Source organism: Emys orbicularis, chromosome 2 (genome assembly GCF_028017835.1).
Source record: "Emys orbicularis isolate rEmyOrb1 chromosome 2, rEmyOrb1.hap1, whole genome shotgun sequence".
NCBI classification, from domain to species: domain Eukaryota; kingdom Metazoa; phylum Chordata; order Testudines; family Emydidae; genus Emys; species Emys orbicularis.
The window spans coordinates 112,487,466-112,512,018 of record NC_088684.1 but is presented as its reverse complement, the minus strand read 5'-3'; the positions used below and the strand labels follow the sequence as shown (position 1 = coordinate 112,512,018).

The 24,553-nt window shown below is 45.1% G+C and overlaps 1 protein-coding gene across 1 annotated transcript in view; it reads left to right on the top strand.

The window, feature by feature from the left end:
• DTNBP1 (dystrobrevin binding protein 1) overlaps positions 1 to 24,553 on the top strand; it is a 168,056-nt gene that overhangs the window by 38,591 nt on the left and 104,912 nt on the right. Inside the window, exon 6 of the mRNA XM_065398846.1 lies at positions 11,919 to 12,051. Coding sequence (XP_065254918.1) covers positions 11,919 to 12,051 — 133 coding nt within the window. The remainder of the gene's footprint in view (positions 1 to 11,918; positions 12,052 to 24,553) is intronic.

The window sequence follows — 24,553 nt, the reverse complement described above, 5'->3', positions numbered from 1 at the left end:
TTGGGGGGAAAAAAAACTCTTGTTGAAAAATTCCCAGCAAGCTCTAATTCCAGACCAGTGCCCTAACCACTCAGCTATAGAGTTCTTCTCCTCCTCTCCCAATTATGTTTTTGTGAAAATGGTCAAAAGGTTTTGCTTTTCTTCCAATGTGGAATGTATACAAATTTCAAAACCTTGAAAGTGGCTGTAAAACTGAATTGTTGTCCTCTAGACTCTGAGAGCTCTAATTAGGATTAAAACATAAATCCCTGTTCTTCAAGCAAGTAAATAAGTTGTTTTCTCCCAGGCTCCCACTAGAGGCTGCTCAAATACTGCAGCTCAGAAATGGTTGGCTGTTGCTGGACTCTAGTTTTCACCCTTTCTCTCTTTCTCTTTTTTTAAATTGCTTGATTTTATTACATGATTTCCTCTTCTTTTAAAACAGGAAGAATACTAGTAAAATAGTACCTCACTCTAAATTTCACTGTGGGAGACCTGTTGTGTGCTAGTGAGATTTGCAAATTAGTAAGTGAACAGTTATTTAAAAAGCAAGTTAGTGCATCAGTTTTCTGTGATTTATTTTGAAAATTATGGTTCATTATACTTCATGAGCTAGTACTGTAAATGCTTATTTTCACAAAATATTAAATATTACCAGATATAAAAGAATATTTTAATCACGTCTCTGTGAAATTTTTGCTAGGCGGTAGGATGGGTCACTTATTGCAGTATTATAAAATGTGTGGATTAATAAGGTTTTACTGTTATACAATTTTATGTTGGTATGTGAAGTTGAAATTGTATGTTTTATTCAGGTCACATACAAACACTCAAGCTGGGGAACTTCATGTACATCATTCCCATGAATTTTAACTACTTCTGGAGCAGGAGGTCCAGGTCACGGCGGGAGAGACTAGCTTAACCGGCACCGTGGCCCCCGCACGCAGAACGCAGCGTAGTGGCCTTTCTGGATGCCCTGGGCCTTCCATCAGAGCCAGGGACGGAGTCAAGGGTCGCGCTCGGCAGCAACATCAGTAGCTTCAGCTACTTTTGTTCCACCTTCCTCCCCTCAGGGACTTGCAGCCCTGGCGATCTCCCAGCCACTGTAGCCAGCTATTGAGGCACCGCCGCAGCATACATTGATGCTGTCGGCTACGGCACCATTGCCAGCGCAATCAGCACCGACGACACCGAAGGTGCTGACATCGACACCTACAGCGACGCCTGTAGTGCCATGGGTGTCCTCTGTCCCGGCACCTACAGGAACGGCACCATCCAGGTCAGCTCCAGCCTGGGATCCCCAGGAGTTGCGGAACTCCTTGGGTGCCATGGGGAGGGAACAGCCACCCTTCATGGGGGCTTCTTCCTCGCCAGATGAGGCACTGGCGGGCACCGCTATAGCCCCAGCTCTGGAGGGTAACAGGGCGTTGCAGCAGTTGCTGCGACAAGTTGCCCAGGGCCTGGGCATTCATGCGGAGCAGGTAATCAAAGACATGGATCTCATGGTGGACATCCTAGCGCCCTCCAGACCTGCACACGTTGCCTTCCCTGTCATCAAAACTGTATCTGTCACAACCAAAACTTTGACAGACCCCAGTCTCGTTGCCCCCCACAGCTAAGCGCAATGAAAGGCGCTACTTTCTGTCATCGAGCATCTGTACTCGCACCTGCTGCCTGATACCTGGTTGTGGATGCTGCTAACCAGTGTGAGCAGCAGGGCTATCAGGGACCCTCCCCTAAGAACAGGGAAGCGAAAAGACTCAACCTTTTTTGGTAGAAAGGTCTATTCTGTGGGCGGGTTGCAACTCCGCATTTCAAACCAGCAGGCCGTTGTTAGCAGGTACTGCTATAATACATGTAGAGCAATGGAAAATTTGCAAAGCTGCTGCCACAACACTTCCATGCCGAGTTCTCGGCCTTGGTCAAGGAGGGCAGGCTCATCTCCTGAGCTTCCCTGCAGGCGGTGCTAGACGGAGCTGATGCTGCCTCCAGGGTGATGGCTACAGGGGTGGCCATGAGAAGGGGCTCTTGGCTCCAAGTTTCAGGTCTGCCATACAAGGTCCAGCAGACTATTCAGGACCTCCCCTTTGAGGGTGTGACTCTGTTTTCTGAAAAGACGGATAAAAGGCTTCATAGCCTAAAAGACTCAAGAGCCACCCTCAAATCGCTGGGCCTCCATACTCTTGCCACGCAGCAGAAACATTTCAGACCGCAACCTCCTCTGCGGTTCTACCAACAATGGAACCGACAGGCCGGTTCTTGGAGGAGGAATAGGAGTGGCAAGAAAAGGCCACACCCATCCTCAGGCCAGGGCTCTGGCCAACCCAAACTAGCTCCCTGGCCCCAAACCGACCTTTTGAAGGTGCAGTTGAGGACGGCGCACCAGAACAAGAACTGGATCTACACTGCCTTACTTTATCATCCCAACTATCCCCTTTCTACTGTGCATGGTCCCATATCACTTCGGACTGCTGGCTGCTCTGCACAGTAGAGTGGGGATACTCCATCCAATGCTGTGCCCTCCTGCTCTTCCACCCCCCTTCCCCGTCCCTCTTCAGGTACCCCTCTCATGAGCAACTCCTTATATAGGAGGTGCACTCGCTCCTTTTGCTAGGGACAGTGGAAGAGGTTCCTCAGGAGCAGAAGGGCAAGGGTTTCTATTCCTGGTATTCCCAGGCCCATCCTAGACCTGAGAACTCAACAAGTTCATGAAGAAGCTCAAGTTCCACATAGTCTCTTTGGCCTCCATCATCCCTTCATTGGATCCAGGAGACTGGTATGCCGCCCTCGACTTGAAGGACGTGTACTTTCCCATAGCAATAACTCTGCCCTACAGAAAATACCTCAGGTTTGTGGTGAACAACAACCACTATCAGTTCACAGTCCTCCCGTTCGGCCTGTCAGCGGCACCTTGAGTGTTTACCAAGTGCATGGCAGTCATGGCCGTGTTCCTGCACAGGCGGCAGGTACAGGTGTTCCCGTACCTCGACGACTGGCTCATCAAGGGCCGGTCCAGAGCTCAAGTGGAGGCACAGGTCGACTTCATAAGAGTGACGTTTGACAATCTGGGCCTTCTTCTGAACATGGGGAAATCGATGTTGTCTCCAGTTCAGTGGATAGAATTTATAGGGGTGATGCTGGACTCAACCCAGGCCAGGGAGTACCTCCTGGAAGTGGGGTTCCAAGCCCTCAGCAACATCATTCAAAGTCTCAGGCAGTTCCCCACCACTATAGCAAGGAAGTGCCTGAAACTTCTAGGACACATGGCAGCTTGTACCTATGTGGTGCAGCATGTCAGGCTCAGACTTCGGCCTCTTCAGTCCAGGCTAGCGTCAGTGTATTGGCCAGCCTGGGGCAATTTGGACAGGGTCATAACCCTGCCCTGCCAGGTTCTCGACTCCCTCCTGTGGTGGCTCGACGTACAGGTAGTATGTGCAGGGGTCCCCTTCTCCAGCCATCAGCTGTCTCTCTCTCCCTAGTGATGGACGCATCAGCACTGGGCTGGGGAGCACATCTGGGGGACCTCAGGACTCAAGACCTCTGGTCTGGGGCAGAGCTCACTCTCCACATCACTCTCAGAGAGCTGAGAGCGGTGCGCCTGGCATGCCTGACTTTCTGTACCCACTTATCAGGGAAATGTGTATTGGTAATGACAGACAACACCACGGCTATGTTCTATATCAACAAATGGGGGTGCACGCTCCTCTCCCCTGTGCCAGGAAGCCCTCATGTTGTGGGACTTCTGTGTAGAGCATTCAATACACCTTCAAGCATCGTACCTCCCAGGGGTACAGAACAAGTTGGCGGACTATCTCAGCAGGTTGTTCCACGGCCACGAGTGGTCCTTAACGCCCGGACGTCGAAAACTCCATCTTCCATCAGTGGGGCTTTCCCCAGATAGACTTGTTTGCCACACTGCGCAACAGGAAGTGTTAGCAGTTTTGCTCCTTCCTGAATTACAGTCCGGGTTCCATCACAAATGCATTCCTCCTCCCATGGGGAGACCATCTCCTTTACTCGTTCCCGCCCATTCCGCTTGTTCACAAGGTACTCAAGATATGGAGGGAACAAGCATCGGTGATGTTGATAGCTCCAGCCTGGCCCCACCAGCACTGGTACATATCACCAGTCCATGGAAGCCCCAGTCACCTTGCTGCTCTTCCTGGACCTGTTGACCCAGGGTCACCGTCATCTCCAGCACCCTCGAATCACTACACCTCACGGCATGGAAGCTCCACAGCTGAATCCAGTGGCGGTTTCCTGTTCGGACTCGGTCAGACAAGTCCTCCTTGGCAGTCGAAAGCCCTCCACCAGGGTTACCTAGCTAGCCAAGTGGAAGAGATTCTCAATCTGGTGACGCAACACGGTTCATCACCCCTCTCATTTCTTTACTGTGTATAGTGGACTAGCTTCTCTATCTTAAGCAGCAGGGGCTGCCCATGTCTTCAATAAGGGTTCACTTGGTCGCTATCTCGGCTTTCCATCCAGGTACTGAGAACCAGTTGGTCTTTGCCAACCCTATGGTTTCCTCAAGAGTCTCGACAGGCTATACCCACATGTCCGACAGTCAGTCCCAGTCTGGGACCTCAATCTTGTCCTTTCCAGATTAACGAGGCCACCCTTTGAACCACTCGCGACATGCTCCCTGCCCTCGCGCGCGCGCTCTCTCTCTCTCTCTCTCTCTCTCTCTCTCACACTCACACACACTCACTCACACTCACACACACTCACACACAAGGTGGCGTTTCTGGTGGCGATAACCTCAGCCAGGAGGGTGTCTGAGCTCAAGGCCCTAATATCAGAGCCTTCCTACACAATATTCTATAAGGACAAGGTTCAACTCAGATCACATCCAGCTTTCCTCCCGAAGGTGGTTTCCCAATTCCACATCAACCAGGAATGGTTTTCCTCCCAGTGTTCTATCCTAAACCACTTTTAAGCGGCAGGGAGCAGAGGCTGCACTCATTGGATGTTTTCAGAGCACTAGCCTTCTACATCAAGAGAATGAAGCCGTTATGGAAGTCTATTAAACTCTTTGTAGCTGTGGCAGACAGCATGAAAGGTGTCCCAGTCTCCTCCCAACGAATTTCGTCATAGCTCACGTCCTGCATCCGGGAGTGCTACAGCTTGGCAGGGGTGCCTGCTCCTTTGCTCATGGCACACTCCACCAGAGCGCAGGCTTCCTCGGCAGCATTCTTGGCACGGGTTCCCACCCAGGAAATATGCAGAGTGGTGACGTGGCCCTTCATACACAGAGGTCACTGCGCATTATGCGATCACCCGGCAGGCCAGAGACAATGCTGCCTTTGGTAGAGCAGTACTCCAATCAGTAGTCAACTCCAACCCCACCTCCAGAACTTTAGGCTTGGGAGTCACCTAATTGGAATGGACATGAACAAGTACTCGCAGAAAAACCGCTTACTCACCTTCTTGTAACTGTGTTGTTCTTAGAGGTGTGTTGTTCATGTCCATTCCAATACCCACCCTCCCACTCCTCTGTCGGAGTAGTCAACAGGAAGGAACTGAGGGGGCGTCGGGTTGGCAGGGCTCTAGATTCAGCGTCATGAAGGGGGCGCCCGAGCCAACGCAATGGATGCTGCTATGGGAAAAAATTTCCTGTTGCTGCGCACACACTCCTAATTGGAATGGACATTAACAACACATCTCAAAGAACAGTTATGAGAAGGGGAGTAACCGTTTTTTCTGTTGATAAACTTGTTTTACTTTTACAAAATCATTTCACTGCTGTATATTGAACTACAGGGTAAAATCCTGAGTAAACTACCAGGCTGGTTTGCATTCTGTCTCTTTGGAGGCAGCAAACTTGATGACTTTTGTGAGGATCCAGTGGGAGGGACTGGAGACTACAAGGGGGATGGGAAGGGCTGTTGGTATCACCCTGCAAGAAGTAACCAAGCTGGTGAAGTCCGGGTGATGCCATTGTGCTGTGAACATGCTGCTGGTTTCCGGGCTCTGAGCCAAACTGCACTCCACAGAAGCACCTGGGGTTACCCGACAGGCATTGGCAGAATCCTTTATTGGTCTGGGTGAACCCCAAATTGTTACGGCATTTCTCTTTTACAGAGGTTAGAGTCTGACCAGTGGGTGCTTAGCACAGTAAAGGAGGGGTTACCTCACCTGGTTCATTTCTTCAGTGACTTATGTGACAGTACATTCAAGCCACAGGAAGTGTGTTTGATTTGTAGTTAAGAACATGCACTGCCAATACACAGTGCTCCCCATCGGTCTGTCCTCAGCACTGAGGGTGTTCACCAAGCTTATGACAGTAGGAACAGCCCATATGCATCATTTTGGAGTGCACATATTTTCCTCCCTGGATGATTGATTAGCACAAGGAATGTCAAACGGAAATGTACAAAACAGCATCCTTATCAGAGATCTTTTCTCATCTGGGGCTAAAGTTGAATGTAGAGAAACTGACATTACTTTTATAGGAGCAGAACTGGACTGTGCCCACGAAGGCTTTCTTTCCAATGGACAGGTTTGTCTTCCTGTGTGAAAACCCCAAATCTGACCAATGGATAGCAGTGCATTCTTGCCTTCAGCTTTTGGGGCATATGGTCTCGGGCGTCTACATGTTCAGTATGCCAGACTTCACCTCAGATGTCTGCAGGCCTGGCTTCACTCAGTATACCATCCAAGCACATGCTCTCTGGACATGCTGATTTGCTCACTTGCACAGGTGCTTCAGGACCTGAATTGGTGGATAGATCCCAGGAACATCTGCAAATGGGCTGTTACCACCAGAGCTAACAATGACTCTTGTAACAGATGCATCCATCATGAGCTAAGCTTCCCATCTGTGGCAACTTTTTAGGCTCATGGACTATGGACATCACGAGTCTTCTCTCCATATAAATGTATTGGAGCTTTGAACCATTCATTGCGCCTGTGAAATGTCATTACCACCGTCAGGAATCAGGTGATTCAAGTTCTTACCGACAACACACTGCTGTGTTTTATCTGAACAAGCAGGGAGGTGCAAGATCCACAAATGGATCACTTCATGGCAAAAATGAGTTGAACTTTTGCATAAAAGAACAACATATCACTAAAGGAATTTCAGCTCCCAGGAGTGATAAACAGTATAGCACAATTCCTCAGCAGACACTTTGTAGACCATGATGAGTGGTCAGTAAAGGAGGAGATTCTGCAAGAGATTTTCTATCCATGAGGGTACCTGGTGGTAGCATCTTTTGCAACCATCCTGAACAATAAATGCCCAAAGTTCTGCTTCAGGGCAGGTCACAGCCCTGACTCCATGATAGATGCTTACTACTTCCCTGGCTGAGTAATCTGCTGCATTCCCTCTAGTTCTGTTACTTCTGAGGATAATCAGGAGGCTAAGAAGAGATGAGGCAATCTTAATCCTCGTAGCTTCTGCCTGGCGAAAACAGTACTGGTACATGGACCTACATCAACTCTCAATTTAATCAGCTATAGCTCTACCTCTGGTTGAGGATCTCTTGTCTCAGAGCCAGAGCTAGTCACTGCACTCCAGTTTACAATTTCTTCACCTCATGGCTTGGATGATCTCTGGTTGAGCAATGTGGGGAAAAAAGTCTGCCTTCAAGATTTCTGGGCCATTTTGGTTAACAGCAGAAAGGTCTCCACCTGAGTTACTTATGTAGCAAAATGGGTAGTACTTTAATTTATTTTTAAAAGTAGTCCTTTGCAAAGCTCTAAATGTTGGTGTGATTTGTGTAAATATATCACGTTATAAATAATGAAGATTTTAGAATTTTGAAAACATAATATAATTTGGACTAATATGGATTAGTCATAACAAACTATTAGGTGTGAGTCATAATATATACTGAATAGGCTATGTGTATTATGCACGCAAATGGCTCAACAGATTTTTATCAGACTTTCCAAACAAAAGATATTCTGAGCTGTGAGAACAAACTAGAGAAATCAGTCTAAAACCTCTGGAGAAATTAAATTACTGAAAATGGTGGTTAAGAATGAATGTGCTATCCCAGCCTTAAACGCAGCATAGCATCATGCTGTGCAAACAAAAGATCATGTTATGATGTGAAGTATCATAAAGTTAACCTTGCCATAAGTTCTGGATGTCATTTTGAACGATGACAGAGCCGGAAATAATTATTTTGCAGAACTTTCCAAACAAGCAGCAGGAAAACTTTGAACACCCCACACTAACGTTTACTAAACTTTGGAAAGCTGAGTCTCTCCAAGAAAATGAAACTAACTGCATCTCCCCCTTCATTCCTGCCACACGGCATCAAACCAAAATGATCAGTCACTCAGACCTCGTCTGCACTACAGGATTAGGTTGACGTAAGCTGCTTTGTGTTGACCTAGCCGTGGAAGTGTCTTCATTTAAATATGGCTCCCACTAATGTAAGTACCTATCTACGCTGATTTAATAACACCACATCCCTGAGCGGCGGAGAGTCATAGTTGATGTAATTAGGTTTACGCAGTGTCAGTGTAGACATTGTGTTGCTTAAGTCAACTGTTACTGGCCTTCAAGAGCTGTCCCACAATGCCCCACACTGACCATACAATCAATACAAGTGCTCCTGGTGAAGACACATGCTGCTGACACAAGGAGTCAAGTGTGCATACACACGTGTGATTTTATAACTGGTAGCTGTATGCTGATGAAAGTTAGGTCAACATAATTTTGTAGGGTAAACATGGCCTAAGAGAAGATTATCTAGATCCTCTTAGTATTCTGCTTTCTTCCATGCTTTGAGCAGTGAATGAGTTAACAATAGTGACCTTTACAGTACTATCATTGACATTTGAGTTAGAAGCTATGGAAATGAATGGAGCAGTTGACACTTCAGAGCTATTGTTTGAGGCGCTTTGTAGACTGAGACAGGCATCAATGACACTTGGGTCATGTTTTCATGGTTTTCTTTGCAACCATAACAACTAGAGACTGACTTATTTGTGAAACGAAAGCTGAGGCTCCAGAGAACAACTGAGAGGCCTATATGCAGTCCCCTCCTTCATCCCGTTCCCAGGGGTGCTGCTGCAGGGTGGTACAGTGCATGCTTCACAAAACACTGCCCTACATAAATACTGTTTTTTATTTCTAATTTCTTTTCATTTTGAGGTGTATTACTGTCCAAAGCTCATTGATGGAGCCTACAGATGCACATAAATACAGTTTCAAACTACGTAATTTAAAAGCATACACCAGGGTTTGTGAAGCATAGAGATGTAGCGTAGCGTGTGGTAGACAAATAAACATTCAACAATATTAATCTTTTAGGACTAAGAGTGAAAACATTTTTCCAGAAAACACGTGTTCAAAGTTTTTTTAATTGTCTTCCTAATCAAGCAAGATTCAAAAACTAATGTACATACAAACAAGTAATGTAAAGAAAACTGCTTTTTTTCAAAGTTATCAATTCCTGGTCCTAGTAACATCAGCAGTGCGGAAAACTTCAGTAGCTCAGCAATGCTTGAAAGATTCTTAGGTGAATCCTGAGATTCCTTCTCTGAGGCTGCTGTGTAGAGCCAATGGCTGCCCTCCCATGCTCCCTGGTCGGGGGCCGAAACCATGCTGAATTCAGAGTCTGGCTGCCATATATGGAAGCTTGTGAGTTGTTTGTGAAATGGTAGCTCCCAGCTCTCTTAGTGGGCATTGGGATTTGCAATTTCTGGCTGAGTGACAGCTAAGAAAATTGAAAAGCTTGTATAGCCCAAAATACTCCCCAGCTTAACACAGCCAAAATGAAGCTGTCAGCCAGACAAGATGACAGGGATGCTTTTTCAGCCTGATGATCCTTTCTCCTGAGCATCCAAAACACAGGGAGATTTCACCTTTGAACCACTTCTCTGCACTCTTCCCTGCTTGTTGTTGCATGAGAGTTACTGCAGCCCTCAGAGATCCCAGAGCAAAGGGGGAAAATGGTTAGGATCTGCATTAGGTTGCTGGAGTTCAATGCTGCTTGAGTTGTCTCTGTCCTCCTCTCCCATCACATATAGGATTCTTCATCTCCAGGATTGGGAGGACTGGTCAGCAGCCAGTTTACCCACTGTGGCAAATTGATACAGACACATGCTATCTACAAACTCCATTCTGTTCTGTGAACTTCATTTTGATTGTAACCTATACTATATCTTCACTTCTGCAGTGTAGCCTTCAGCCTGGGCTGGGACACCCAGGAGGTGTTAGAAGAAATCGCTTCACCTCACAGAGGGGCTAGCAATGGGAAAGCCAGCAAGAATCTTCAACCTTGATCGTCTTTCATTCAAATGAGTCCACCCTAGTACGTTAGGCTTGCTGGAATCCAGAGGAATTAGTTTTCTCACTTTGGAACCCAAGGTTGAACTGGCAGGTTTTGAAGTTGCCTGGGAGGTCACCTGACAAAAGGGGCCAGAACTTCAAGGGCCAGATCTTCTTGAGTCTGTGGCTGTCGTGGGCGATCTATTGAACAGGAAGAGAAGAGAAGACTGAGTAGATGGAGTGGGATGGATTTGTAACTTTTGTGCTTTGTCTAATAAGTAAACTCTGGTTTAGAAGTTTCTTTGCAAAGTCTGTGTATTCCATTTGGTTTAGCTGTCACAAGGTCCACAATGAGTTAAACTGTAAATAGGAGTGCCCATGCAGTGGAGCTCTGATAGGGCATGGTTAAACTACTGGGGAGTCTTTGGAGGGGCAGCACGGTCTTGGGGCATGGTCATGTGGGCTGTGGAGTACCATATCCCAAGAATCTGGACACTGGGAGCATGCATGAGAGACTGGACTAAGGCAGTGTGTAGATCAGGGGCGGGCAAACTTTTTGGCCTGAGGGCCGCATTGGGTTTCCAAAATTGTATGGAGGGCCGGTTAGCGGAGGCTGTGCCTCCCCAAACAGCCAGGCGTGGCTCAGCCCCTATCCGACCCCTCCTGCTTCTTGCTCCCTGACGGGGCCCCCCCCGGGACTCCTGCCCCATCCAACCCTCCCTGTCCCCTGACAGCCCCTGGAACCTCTGCCCCTGACTGCCCCCCCGCCACCTCATCAAACCCCTCCTCTCATTCCTGACTGTCCCCCCAGGACCTCTTCTCCCTGACCGCCCCCGGAACCCCTGCTCCTGACTGCCCCCCGCTGCCCCATCCAACCCCTCCTCTCATTCCTGACTGTCCCCCCAGGACCTCTTCTCCCTGACCGCCCCCGGAACCCCTGCTCCTGACTGCCCCCCGCTGCCCCATCCAACCCCTCCTCTCATTCCTGACTGCCTTCCCCCGGGACCTCTGCCGCCATTCAACCCCCCTGTTCCCTGCTCTCTGACCGCCCCGACCCCTATCCACACCACCACCCTGAACTCCCCTGCCCTCTATCCATCCCCCCTTACCGCGCTGCCTGGAGCACCGGTGGCTGGTGGCGCTACAGCCGCGTTGCCCAGAGCACTAGGACAGGCAGCCGCGCCGCCCGGCTGGAGTCAGCCACACTACCGCGCAGCACAGAGCACCGGGTCAGGCCCAGGCTCTGCAGCTGCACTGCCCGGCAAGAGCTCGCAGCCACACCACCCAGAGCATTGCGCCGGCGGCGCAGTGAGCTGAGGCTGCGGGGGAGGGGGCTAGCGTCTGGGGGCAGGGGCTGGGCAGGAGGGTCCCGTGGGCCATAGTTTGCCCACCTCTGGTGTAGATGCTGCTAAGACTCAGTAGGATTAAAAGCACATGGAATCCAAAGCTTGAATCCAATGCAGAAGCCTGGTATCTGACCACAAGGGGTAACTGAATCAGGTTATAATACCTATTCATAGGAGTCTATTGTGCCTCTCTTACCTGGACTGGAATTTGACCCAGAAAAAGAGGATAAATGCAAATGTGTGCATAATTTTACCATATTAAGCAATTTTAATACTTGCCTCTGGCTCACTGTTTCTGGGAAAAATATGTTTATCTTTCATATATATGAAGCTTGGCTAATATTTATTTGTTTTTCTTGCAGCCCAGCTAGAGGTAAACTTTAAGGAAATGGAAAATCATCTGTTGCATCTTGAAGACCTGTGTGGACAGTGTGAGTTGGAAAGGTACAAACATATGCAGGCACTACAGCTGGAAAACTACAAGAAAACAAAAAGGTAACTAAACTACAAATGCTATGAATAGTAACATAAAAATAACTATCAAGCCATTAGTTTATAAATCTTTAATTCTCAATGTAAAATGATCTTGGTGCTTTTCCTTATCATAGAATGTGGTCCATTTTGTTGTCAAATAATTTGTAAATGTCAGGGTTATCTATGGCTGTTGACATATGATCTACAATAGGGTCATTTAACATTTGTTTTGCTGTTAGTGAAGTATGCAGAGTATGCATTTGGAAAAACATCAGTGTATAATTAGTGTTCAGATGTGGGTAAAATGATTCCTCTGAATTTCAGTTGTTGCTTGCCACAAGCAATAGGAATAAAGGCACTAAGAAAACATTCAATTAACTGTCATTTTAAAAAAAGTTCTTGTTTATCCCATACCTGTATTTTTCATACTTTCTAATCTACAAAGTAGAAACTATTTTTTTCTCTAATCCACCTTCCACCTCTGCCTCTAATAAATGCTCTCCCCAAATTGGCCTTTGCTGCCACTACTGCTCACTTGTCACTGTTTTACATTGACTGTCCTCTAGAGTGTTCCACTTGTAGCAATAAGTAGGAGTGTGCAGAGTCTTAAAAAAACAAAAAACAAACAAAAAAGACACTAGAAATGGACGAATCACTTTCTGGGTCTTTGTGTTTTTGTCAAGAGAGTGTCTAAAAAGTCTTCTAGTTAAATATGAATAAAACCACAGGTAAGTACCGCCCCAGTCCCCAGCACTGAGCCCCCCCTGCCCCCCCAAACTCTTACTGCTTCGAGGCGGGGGGGCCTGAGACTGCCCCAGCAGCAGAAGATGACTGGCGCAGGGGCTGCCCGAGCTGCTCACGCGGCTCCCGGGCCAGCCGCATGGGTCGCTGCAGAAGTCCCGGAATCCGTGTTTACAGGATTGAAGCCTAAATAAAAAAAGATCAGGGTGGGAGAAAAGAAGCTTCATTATTTCCATTAAATAGATGGGGAACTGAGTCACAAATTGGCTAAGTGACTTGTCCAAGGTCACACAGGAAATCTGTGGTAGAGTCGGGAACTGAGCCCAGATCTTCTGATTCCCAGACCAGTGCCTTAAGAACAAGAGCATCATTTTTCTAGGGCTGTCAGATGATTAAAAAAATTAATGACAATCACGAGATGAAAAAAAATAGTCGTGATTAATTGCAATTTTAAATGCACTGTTAATAATGAATACCATTGATTTTAATATTTTTGGATGTTTTCTACATTTTAAAATATACTGATTTCAGTTACAACACAATACAAAGTGTACAGTGCTCTCTTTATATTTTTATTACAAATATTTTCACTGTAAAAAAGATAAAAGTGTATTTCATTTCACCTCATACAATTACTGTAGTGAAAGTGCACCTTACAAATGTAGAATTTTTTTTTACATAACTGCACTCAAGAACAAAATAATGTAAAACTTTGACCACCATTCCAGAGGCCATGCTGATGAGGGTTTTGCTCAATAACGACCCAAAGCAGTGCACAAGTGATGCATGTTCATTTTCATCATTTGAGTCAGAAGCCACCAACAGACAGTTGATTTTCTTTTTTGGTGGTTCGGGTTCTGTACTTTCCACATCGGAGTGTTGCTCTTATAAGACTTATGAGAGAGCATGTTCCACAGCTCATCCATCTCAGATTTTGGAAGGCACTTCAGATTCTTAAATCTTGGGTTGAGTTCTGTAGCCATCTCTTCTTTGCGGTTTTTCATATCTGTAGTGGAAGTGTTCTTAAATTGAACAACATGTGCTGGTTCGTCATCCAAGACTGCCATAACATTAAATATATGGCAGAACGTGGGTAAAACCATGGAGCAGGAGACATACAATTCTCCCCCAAGGAGTTGAGTCACAAATTTAGTTAATGCGTTATTTTTTTAACAAGTGTCATCAGCTTGGAAGCATGTCCTCTGGAATGGTGGTCGAAGTGTGAAGAGGCATATGAATGTTCAGCGTATCTGGCACATAAATACCTTGCAACCTCAGCTACAACAGTGTCCTACAAATGCCTATTCTCACTTTCAGGTGACATAAATAAGATGTTTTGTTTTTGAGAAATGTAGAAAACTTCCAAAAATATTTATAGTTTTAAATTGGTATTCTGTTATTAAACCGTGCGATTAAAACTGCGATTAATTATGACAATTTTTTAAAATCTAGTTAAGTTGTGTTGTGTTAATTGCTTGAGTTAACTGCGATTAATTGACAACCCTGTATTTTCTCTGTTGGGACAATATTACCCAATAGGGGACTCAGTTTTTTTATCACCACCCTGCTTGGCGCAAGTATAGTGCTGAACGGTGGCAGTCTACCAATTCCCAGATACTAGTTAATTTGCCACACAACTGTTTAAAATCTTGTATGAAAAGAAGTAGATTATTGAATCCAGTTAAATGTATTAATCCTTCTGAAGCATTCTGAGAGGATTTTATTCAGTATATGTGTTGAGGCATGCAGGTTTTTTTTCAAATAAATCTCTTTGGAAGTAATTTATTTTCCAAGGCGTCAAAATATCTATTAAGTTTGCTAAGCAGCTGTCAGTTAGTTCTATAAATAGCTTAACTTGCTTGGCATACTAATACTAAATTGATTGATGTTAGTTATTTGGTCAGGTGTAGCCAAAACAACAACAACAAAATATCATAGATTATAGCTGATGAATGATGTAGGCCATTTTTAAATGATTAGTTGCCTTATGCATAGTGTAGTGTTTTGGAAGATCCCACTGTGTTTTAAAATTTAGAATGGAAAGAAATAATGCTTTAAGTCAACATTAAACCATTAAAATTCATTTCACAGTAATTATGGGAGAACTGTCTCTCAGAAATAGACCTCTTAATCTAGTCCATGTCAGATGACTTATGTTTTGCCATTGTGTGTTGAGTAACTGTTTAGAAGTTTACTACTCCAACAAGATGCTTAAATGTTTGATTATAATTACGGCTAAGATTTTGTCATGGTTATTTTTAGTAAAAGTCATGGACAATAAACAAAAATTCACAGAAGCCCTGACTTGTTTGTGACTTTTGCTGCTGCGGCTCCATGATTTCCCCTGCCACCATGGTGGCTGGGAGCTGTGGGGTTCCCCCTCTGCCCAGGGCAGCTGGAAGCTGCGGGAAGGCCCTCCGCCTAGGGCGGCTGGGAGCTGCAGGGGGACCATATTTCCCAAAGAGGAAACGGGACACCCCTAGCCACTTGCCCAAGGCATCCCCTTTCCCCCCTGTGTGAGGCTGTCGCCTATCCCTGGGACCCTGAGGAGAGCCTCCTCAGGAGTCTGTCACCTGTCGCTGGAACTTTGCAGACAATGTCATGGAGGTCTCTGGAAGTCACGGATTCTGTGATTTAAACGTAGCCTTAATTATAATGCATTTCAGAGCCTGATTAGTTTATCAGAGCATTGCTCTCTGAAGTTTTGATTCTAAATTGTAATTGTTTTGTCTGTTTAGGCCCTGATCCTCCAGTTGATTCCATGTGGGCACAGGAATATACCCGCATGCAACAAGCTGTAGGTTCAAGACCTAAGAAAGGACAGGAACGGTCTGTGTTTTTACAGCCCTTTGTACAATTGGACCCTGGTGCAAAATGAATAATAATGCAATAAAACAACCAGAAATAACCATATAGAAAAACCTAAAAGATTTGGTCACTAATGAAATCAGTAGGTAAATTTCAGATGACAAGGCAGTAGCAGTGTCAGGAATAAGAAAACTTCAAAGGTTTTGCTCATATTAATCTTGTACCGATGGTTCCAGATATTGGTAGTCTAACAACCACACACTTAATTGATTTGCACATTTCTATTAAAAAAATTTTTTTTGAATAGTTCACTAACTTTTTTTCCAAAACCAGGCAGGGCTAATATAACACATACAATTAAATATCATGTCACAGCTGCTAGGCTGAGTGACCGAACAACAACAACATTTGGAGCACAGTCCCTAAATTTCCTGCAGTTGGGAACATGTGTGCATGTTGTGCTGTTCCGTATCTGGTTTCAAACATATTAATTGCATGGGGTTTGAAATTAACAAGACTGTTTTGTTGCTCTTGAAGTTCTTTGAAAAACAAGCAGGCTTCTTGTTCTCTAATGTCAATACATGCTTTAAGAACAGAGCCAACAGAAAGATGAAGGAAGGAAGCTATTCTTGATTACAATAAATCTAAAATTCTGAGTTTATTATTGGTAGGGTAATCTTTTTTAGGAGCTGAGCATTTAACATTACTGTAATCCTTGGCAGGACTATTTTTGTCTGGGGACATTTTAAAGAGACAGATCCATTTAACTAAGGGATAAATTGTTTTTAAACATAATAGACTCAAAGTGAAATTTGTTTTCAAGATAATTTGTAATTCTCTCACAGGCTTCTTGTTTCTGATGTACTTAAAGAATTTCTTGTTTGTTTTTTACTTTGGCTATTTGTCCATCGGTTTCCCTCCTCCACTTCCTAATAGCCATCTTATATTTTGTGCTGTAGATTATACTTTTTTTAGCTTCATTAGGGTTGTCGTTTCATTTTCTGAAGAATCTCTTTTGGCTTGAATAAGTTTTTACCTTTTTATTTAACCTTTCTGTTTTTTTCTCGTTTTCCTGCTTTATTCTTTGTTTTATGGCTAGGCATATCTTCTGTAACCATAATATACTTAAATAGCCACTGTGCAGAGTCTGACTTTTAATTTGCTCACTCATGAGCTTTGTTACTTTTATTAGGCTTAGTTGTTTCTCTAATCTCTCTCAATATGGTGTACACATTATCCTTTTTCTGATCAGAAGTCTGTTAGTATAGCGTTACCATTATAACTGATATATAAAAACTTAGCTGTGAAGCCGTTCAAGTTGCTACACACATTCCATACCTGATATAAACCCACAAAAGTACGGAGATGAAAAGTTAAATCATCTCATCCTCCATGGTACATGGTAGTTGTGGTAAAGGAAAATGTAACTCTGTCCCCCCTCAATTTGCCCTTCTCCACATATCCCTTTACTGAAGTATTTTGTGTTTGGAGTGAGTAGTTTTGGTAAAGGGGGGGATGTGATGGAAGGCTGTTATAACCTTAACTCTAACACTTAGAGATGTTTTGTGCTATGTGTGCATGGTGGTTATGGTAATGGCAAGTTCTTCTTCAAGTGATTGTCCATATGCACATTCATCTTATGGTGTGTGTGTGCCTCATGCACCCAAATTCTGAGTCTTTTGGCCAGCAGTGTCTTTTGGGACTCGGTGTACATCCCGAGTATTCTTGTGCACCACACTGAGGGCACAAAAGGGTGAAGAAGGCCCTCCAACCTCTGTTTCCCTCATCACCTCCTGTCTTCAAGACACAGTGGCTTGCTGTCAATGAACTGCTGGCATTTTTTTCTCAACTTGCAAATAGAGCAGTTGCCTGTTGGCATTTTGATAGTTTTTATTAGAATTATGTTTTATTATTTTCACCTTGTGATTGTGCTAAACCCATTAATGATGGATATTTAAAATTCTTATTTTGCCTGGGGGAATCGTACATTCCTGGGAAATGTGCTATTTATAAGTCTTTCACTGCCAGGACTGCAAAGGTAGAAAAACTCTGTAGCAAACCCAGTGAGGCCTGCTTCAGGCTCTATGGCATATGACAATCCTGCTGCTCCGCCTGCCCAGCCTCCCGCCCCAGCCACCACTACGTGTCCTCAGACATGATTCCCCTACTTCAGGCTCTAGTAGGTCAGTCAAAAAGCTGTTGACAAGGAAGGCACAGGGATTAGGTGGTTCTAGAGCAGGGGTTCTCAAACTGGGGGTCGTGACCCCTCAGGGGGTTGCGAGCTGTCAGCCTCCACTCTCAGAGGCTTGCTGTGTGAAAGGGGTCACCACTACAAAAGTTTGAGAACCACTGTTCTAGAGGTGGATCCCTGGATTAAGGTGTCCTCAAAAAGAAAAGTGTCTTCCCTGCACCATTCTGCCTTTGAGACTTTGGGGTCCTGGGTTGTGACTTCTGAAGCTCAACCCCTTCACAGTACTGAGTCCTTGGCACCAAAACAAAATGCTGAGAAATCTTCAAGTGCAGTATCTTTGTCTTCCCACTTTGCTATGTTGGTACTGCCTCTGTTGAAAACCACTGCCTCCACCACCGGCCAAATCAGCACTGTTAGCAGAGGATTCACCCAGCTGGTGAGTCCTCTATAGTAGTGATGTTCGGGGCACTGACAGATCTCTGTGTCTTGCAGGAAACAGCATTGCTATTGTTCACAATATGTAGTGTCTCTTATGGCACCAGAACACTCTCACTTCAGTACCAAGAATCTCCACAGCTCTACAATCCATGCCTATTTCTACTTCCCCACCAGTGAAGTTGGAGTGCTCCTTCTCTTTGTCCTCTTCCAGCAGCATTGAATGATAGTGAGAAAAGGGACGCTCCCACCAGGGCTGGCCTTACCATGAGGCGAACTGAGGCGGCCGCCTCAGGTGCCAGACTGTGGGGGGGCACCACTAGGACCCAGATTGTAGAAAATTGTGTCTGCTGCTGGTGCATATGTATTCTCTCTGCTCTAGATGCACAGAGATGGTGGAGTGCTGTGCTGGAGGAAGGAGGGCCTAAGAGACATAACAGGCAGGCAGGAGAAAAGGTGAGAGGGAATAACAGAAAGCAGCAGGAGCTGCAGGGAGAGAGAGGAGAAGGAGCCTCTTGTGTACCTCTCTAGCACCCCCAGGAGCCTGGATTGATTAACACCAGCTTCTCAGGGAGCTTCCTGTTTCCTGCTGCTTCCCTGAACCCACTTGAGGAGAACAGGCAGTCAACTGAAGTAGTAGGAGCCAGTTAGGCCCTTAAGACGCTGATATCTTCCCTCACTCAGGCCCTGCTACCAGCCTGCTTATTTGTCCCCTTCAACTGAGTGTGGAGAGCCACTATAGCTGGCACAGAACAGCAGTCATGAGTGAAAGAAGAAAATGCCCCTCTGGGGCAGCATTCAGAAAAAGAAAGCAAGCAAATGAAGCTTTTCTATCTAAGCTGGAAGGAGCTCTCCTGAGATACAGACACAAATGTTCACGGTGAGCCTTCTGGCCCCAGTGAGGATGAGAGTGGTGAGGAGATGCCTGATCTTCCAGTTAGTCAGAGTGCAGGTGACCTGGCAGCTACTGCAGCATCCATATCTCCATCTCAAATGGATGTAACCATGCACATTCCTGAAGAAAAGTGTGGATCAGAGAAGAGTGTGGTGGAGGCACAAGAAACAGCTGCTGCTGAGTTTAGTTCCTTAAATCTAAATGATCCAGGACTGTGGACCCACTTGAGCAGTGGCCTGAGGGACTTCCTTGTACTGCATGGGCAGTGGGGTGCAGTCAGGGGCAGGGGTTCAGGGGGTGGGACAGTGAGAAGGTGGGGTTGCATAGAGGGCGGGGGAGTTCGGGGTGGTGGTTAGGGGGCGGGGGTGTGGATAGGGGTCAGGGCGATCAGAGGGCGGGGAACGGGGGGGTTGAATGGGCGCAGGGGTTCCAGTGGGCAATCAGGGAGGGGGGGGTTGGATGAGGTGGTGGGGGGCAGTCGGGTGGAGGTTCTGGGGCTGGCCAGGGGACAGGGAGTAGGGGTGTGTGGTTGGGGTAGGGGTCTGTGGGAGTGGGGGGGGCATCAGGGAACGGGGGGCGGGGTTGGATGGGGCAGGAGTCCCGGTGTGGAGGGCCGTCGGGGGCGAGAAGTGGGGGGGTGGAATAAGGGGCAGGTGCCAGGCCACGCCTGGCTGTTTGGGGAGGCACAGCCTCCCCTAACCGGCCCTCCATACAATTTCCGAAACCCGATGCGGCCTTCAGGCCAAAAAGTTTGCCCGCCCCTGGTCTTACCAATCGGATGAGGGATTTCAAAATGTTCTGAAGAGTGCACAGAAGTTGACAGAGGAACTTCACACTGAAGCTATTTTTCCCACCCATTCAAGAATACAAGAGTCACCGAAGAAGACATTTTGATTACGAGGCACGGGATAATCCCATAAGAGACCCCAAACAACAATTCAAAGTTGAATTCTTTAACCAGGTGCTAGATTGTTTCAGCAGGATCAACTCCAAAGGCTGTTCCAGAATATATGTGCACAAATAAGATGACCACCCTCTTTCCAAATGCTTTTGTTGCTCTGCGCATACTTCTAACACTTCCTGTAACAGTTGCCAGTGGAGAACGCAGCTTCTCCAAGCTGAAGTTAATAAAAACACATCTACGCTCGACAATGACACAGGAGAGGCTGGTTGACCTTGCAACCATCTCCTGTCTTAGATAGTGGATCTAGAGACTGGTCTCTCAACAGATGTGGTGTTCACTGAGCTGGGCACAGACCTTGGTTCCTGTCCATGGCCATCAGGCACTTACCCTCAATACCTGTGTGGCCTTATTGGAGGCCATCGACCTCTCATGGAAGGGAGGATTACCTGGACAGACCTCTGCCTTCTAGAGCTTTTTGATCTATAGCTCTATACCTCTCTGTTCACCCCTTTTACAAGACCATATCAAATTTTGTACAAAGCATACTGTGATTTGCTGATCATTATTGTCCTGGTTAAATGTGTGGCAACATTGTATGTAAAGATAGAAGATTCCACTGTATAATATTACAAAGACATATTCCAACATGTTCTGGAGGGCAGTCACAAACAAGTTCCACAGAGACAAAAGCTAGCCAATGCCTCAGCCAGGTGTCAACAAGTTCAAATGGACCAACACCTGAGTAAGTGGCTACTCTTCGGCAGGAGAGAGGGTGTGGGCAAAAAAAGCTACATTTTGACAAAGAAGAAACTTAAGGTTCCTGGCCCCACAGACTTTCTGAACATCAGCTGGAGATGATTCTTGTGCTAGAGAAAGGGCTATACGAGGAGAGGACAGATGCCCCAGATAATCTCTGCCTTGCTCTCTACCCATGGCATTATCAACACCTGAAGAAAAAAGGAAGCAGTGTTGTGGGGGGGAGATAGATTCTGACTCAAAGAGGTTCAGCTAGTAAGACTGCTTGAAAATATGGTGAGAGACCTTTGCTTTGTATTGACTTGACTTGTTAAATTAGGTGTTAGTTGCATTTTACCTTTTATTTCTTTGTAATCAATTCTGAATTATATGCCTCATTACTTGTAGTCAATTAAAATCTTTCTGTAGTTAATAAATTTGTTGTGTTGTTTTATCTAACCTTGTGTGTTTGGGGAAACAAGATAAGATTTGTGCATATCATTTTCTGTTAATAAATGATGGATTTTATATGAGCTTGTATTGTCCAGGAGGGCAGTACAAGGCGCACATGTCTGGAGGAAAGTCTGGAACTGGGAGTTTGTTGGTGTGGCCCTGTAATGTAATTTGTGAGTGGCTGGCTATAGCACGCATACAGTATAGCTGGGAGTGACTTACATGCCGAAGGGTGTGCGCGAGCAGACCAGGAATGGTGGTTTTCACAGCGAAGCAGGGTAGAAGGCACCCCGGGTTGGAGAAGTGAGGAGACACAGCTGTCCATAAGTCCAGTTTGTACCCTGAGTAATGTCACACTCAGTCACCCAGGCTGCTTCTGAGCAACAGCCAGTTTAGATTTCCCTCCAACCTGAGGATTTACCAGGGATATCCTGTCTCATTCAGTTAATTTATTGGGTTCCGCTGTCCTAGTCATCCCCTGACAAAGCTGTGGTCCCTCCCAGTACATTTCAGATTGATGACTTTGATCTGCACCCAGACTTTTTCCTCCTGGAGAGGATGAAAGGCAAACCCAGCTCACCTCGTACACTGTTGAGATGGATATCTAACTGTGTGAGAACCTGCTTTGAGTTGGCTAAGGTGAATCCTCTGACTTCTCTGAGCTCACTCCACCAGAGTTCAGGCAGCCTCAGCAGCATTGTTGAAAAACATTTGTTATGGACATATGTAAAGCAGTCAAGTGGGGTTCATGCTATCCACACATTTGCAAAGCATTGTGCTATCATTGAAGCCTCCAGATCAGATGCTCTATTTAGGAAGGCTGTTCTGCAATCTCTGTTTTCTTGAGTTTCCACCTCCATTAGAATGGTCCATTGCTTGGGAGTCACTCAAAGGAGAAAGGAAAGTTACTTACCTGTTTAAAAAACAACAAGGAGTCTGGTGGCACCTTAAAGACTAACAGATTTATTTGGGCATAAGCTTTTGTGGGTAAAAACCTCACTTTAGAAGTGAGCTTATGCCCAAATAAATCTGTTAGTCTTTAAGGTGCCACCAGACTCCTTGTTGTTTTTGTAGATACAGACTAACATGGCTACCCCCTGATACTTACCTGTTTAGTAACTGGAGTTCTTTCAGATGTTTTCTATATGCAGATTTCATGACTCACACTCCATCCCTTCTACCTAAAAGTTCTTTACCACCCAGGATTCTTCAGTGGGGAAGAAACTTAGTGGCAGGTGGCCCAATCTACCCTTTTATGTGTTTGGTGCAGGACACAAGGACACTCAGGATGCATGTGTACGAAGTGGCTTGCCCCACTGCACACAGGGTCTCCTAGTCTTTTTTTTGGAATGTCCAAATTAAAAGAATTAACAAATGAGGGAAATGAAAGATTTCTACACACACAGACTTACTTTTCCTTCTCCCTGCCACAGGCAGTAAGAGATAACTGAGGGAGAGTTGTGGCCACTCCACCCTTTATATGCTCACGTGGAAACACAAGGAGGCATGTGGTGCATTTGTTGCCCTGACAGATACTGCTATTCAAAATAGCCTGATCTCTCATGCATGAGATGCGTGCATATCTATGAGGGACACATACTTAAAGAAGAACATCAAGTTCTATAGTACAGTGCCAGCAGGCACAACTGACATTTTACTATTTTGTTTTCAGGGAAAGAGTAGGTAGCAATTAAAGAGTAATAAAAAAAAAAAGAGAGAGAAATTGCATGAGTCACATATGAATGGTAAGAATGAATTAACTGTGTGTGTGTACTATGTAACTACACCTCTACCCTGATATAACGCTGTCTTCAGGAGCCAAAAAATCTTACCGCATTATAGGTGAAACCGCGTTATATCGAACTTGTTTTGATCTGCCGCAGTGCGCAGCCCCGCCCCCCCGGAGCGCTGCTTTACCGTGTTATATTGGGGTAGAGGTGTAGTAAGTGGGAACCAATGAACAAATGCTCCTGTGACAAGTAAAAAGTCACAGTGCAGCAGTTCAATATATTGCCATTAAGTTGAAAGCTAAGCTGAAGTGTGTTTACAAACAAGTATATACAAAATATTGTTTGCAATTCGAAATTCATAACATACAATGTGTGTTTAGACAAGTTATAGATTCCTTCTCTGCAATTTTATTTTTAAAAATATTTTCCATCACTTGCTTATCACAATCCGAGATAAACTCCAGAAGATGCTGCATCTTCCCTGCTGTGGCAGGAAAACTTAACAGCTTATGTGGTTCAGGGAGCTGCATTCCCTGAGTCAGGTCCTAGTGATACCAATTGCAACAGAGGGCACCATCTCAGATGTTGTCAGATATAAAGCCTTTCAGATCACTTTTGTGATGCCTCATTGGGACAGAGTCACTAAATTATGTATTTATGAAGAATATTTGACAGCAAGAAGAACACAGTGGGCTTTTTTTTTTTTTCTCTTCAGGGGCTCTAATTTTCTTTTTAGCTCAAATGTCACTTTGAAGCGCTTACATGAATAAGCGAGATGGAATGGGCTGAAGTAATTAAAACAACTCTCCAAAGTAAACTTTACATATCATCAAGATGTATGTAGCAGAAAAGGATTCATGTTAATCTATTCTCCCAGGGGTGCAGAAAATAGTTCTGTTTTGATTCTTCAAAATCAAATGTAAAACTTTTTGTCTAGTGAAGTAGAAGATAGGAGATTAATGATTCTGCAAGGGAGGAGACATTTTTGATGGCTGTATTCAAAACGTATCCATAAAAATAATTCCTAAGTCCCTATACCAGTATTTTCAGCAGCTTGCCACATCAGTTAATTAAGGAGCAATTTTTGTTTTTCTACACACAAAGATGGCAAAGATCAACTGGTATTCAATCTATTAACAAATGAAAACTGCTACTATTATAATACTGCCCTCAACTTAGCAATTTAAAGAAAATGATAGAAGCATTTTGCCCTCCATGTATTCCTATAGATTTAAACTACATGTTGCAGCTGCAGGAGAGGGAGGAATTAAAACAAGAACTAAAAGAAACCATATTGATATGAGTACAAGATGGTCAGTTGAACATGGAAGTTTACCTAAGAATGGTTACAAATACTTTTTTCCCCTGTATCTGTATTTCTACTCAATTCTGTTGCTTCTGGATCTGGAAAAAAACCCTGCAGAATGCTGTGATCCACATTGCAAATGTCATTCAAGACACAGAGAAAATTATGGAGACTGCATCAAAGTGACAGAAAAATTGTGGAAGTAAAATCATTGAAAGCAGGAGAGATGAATTCAGAATTTTGTCCATTTTTAAGAGATCTGCATTTCTGTCCAGCCCACTCAACATGAGTAGTATTTCAGAACATTCAAATTTGTTTGGTTGAA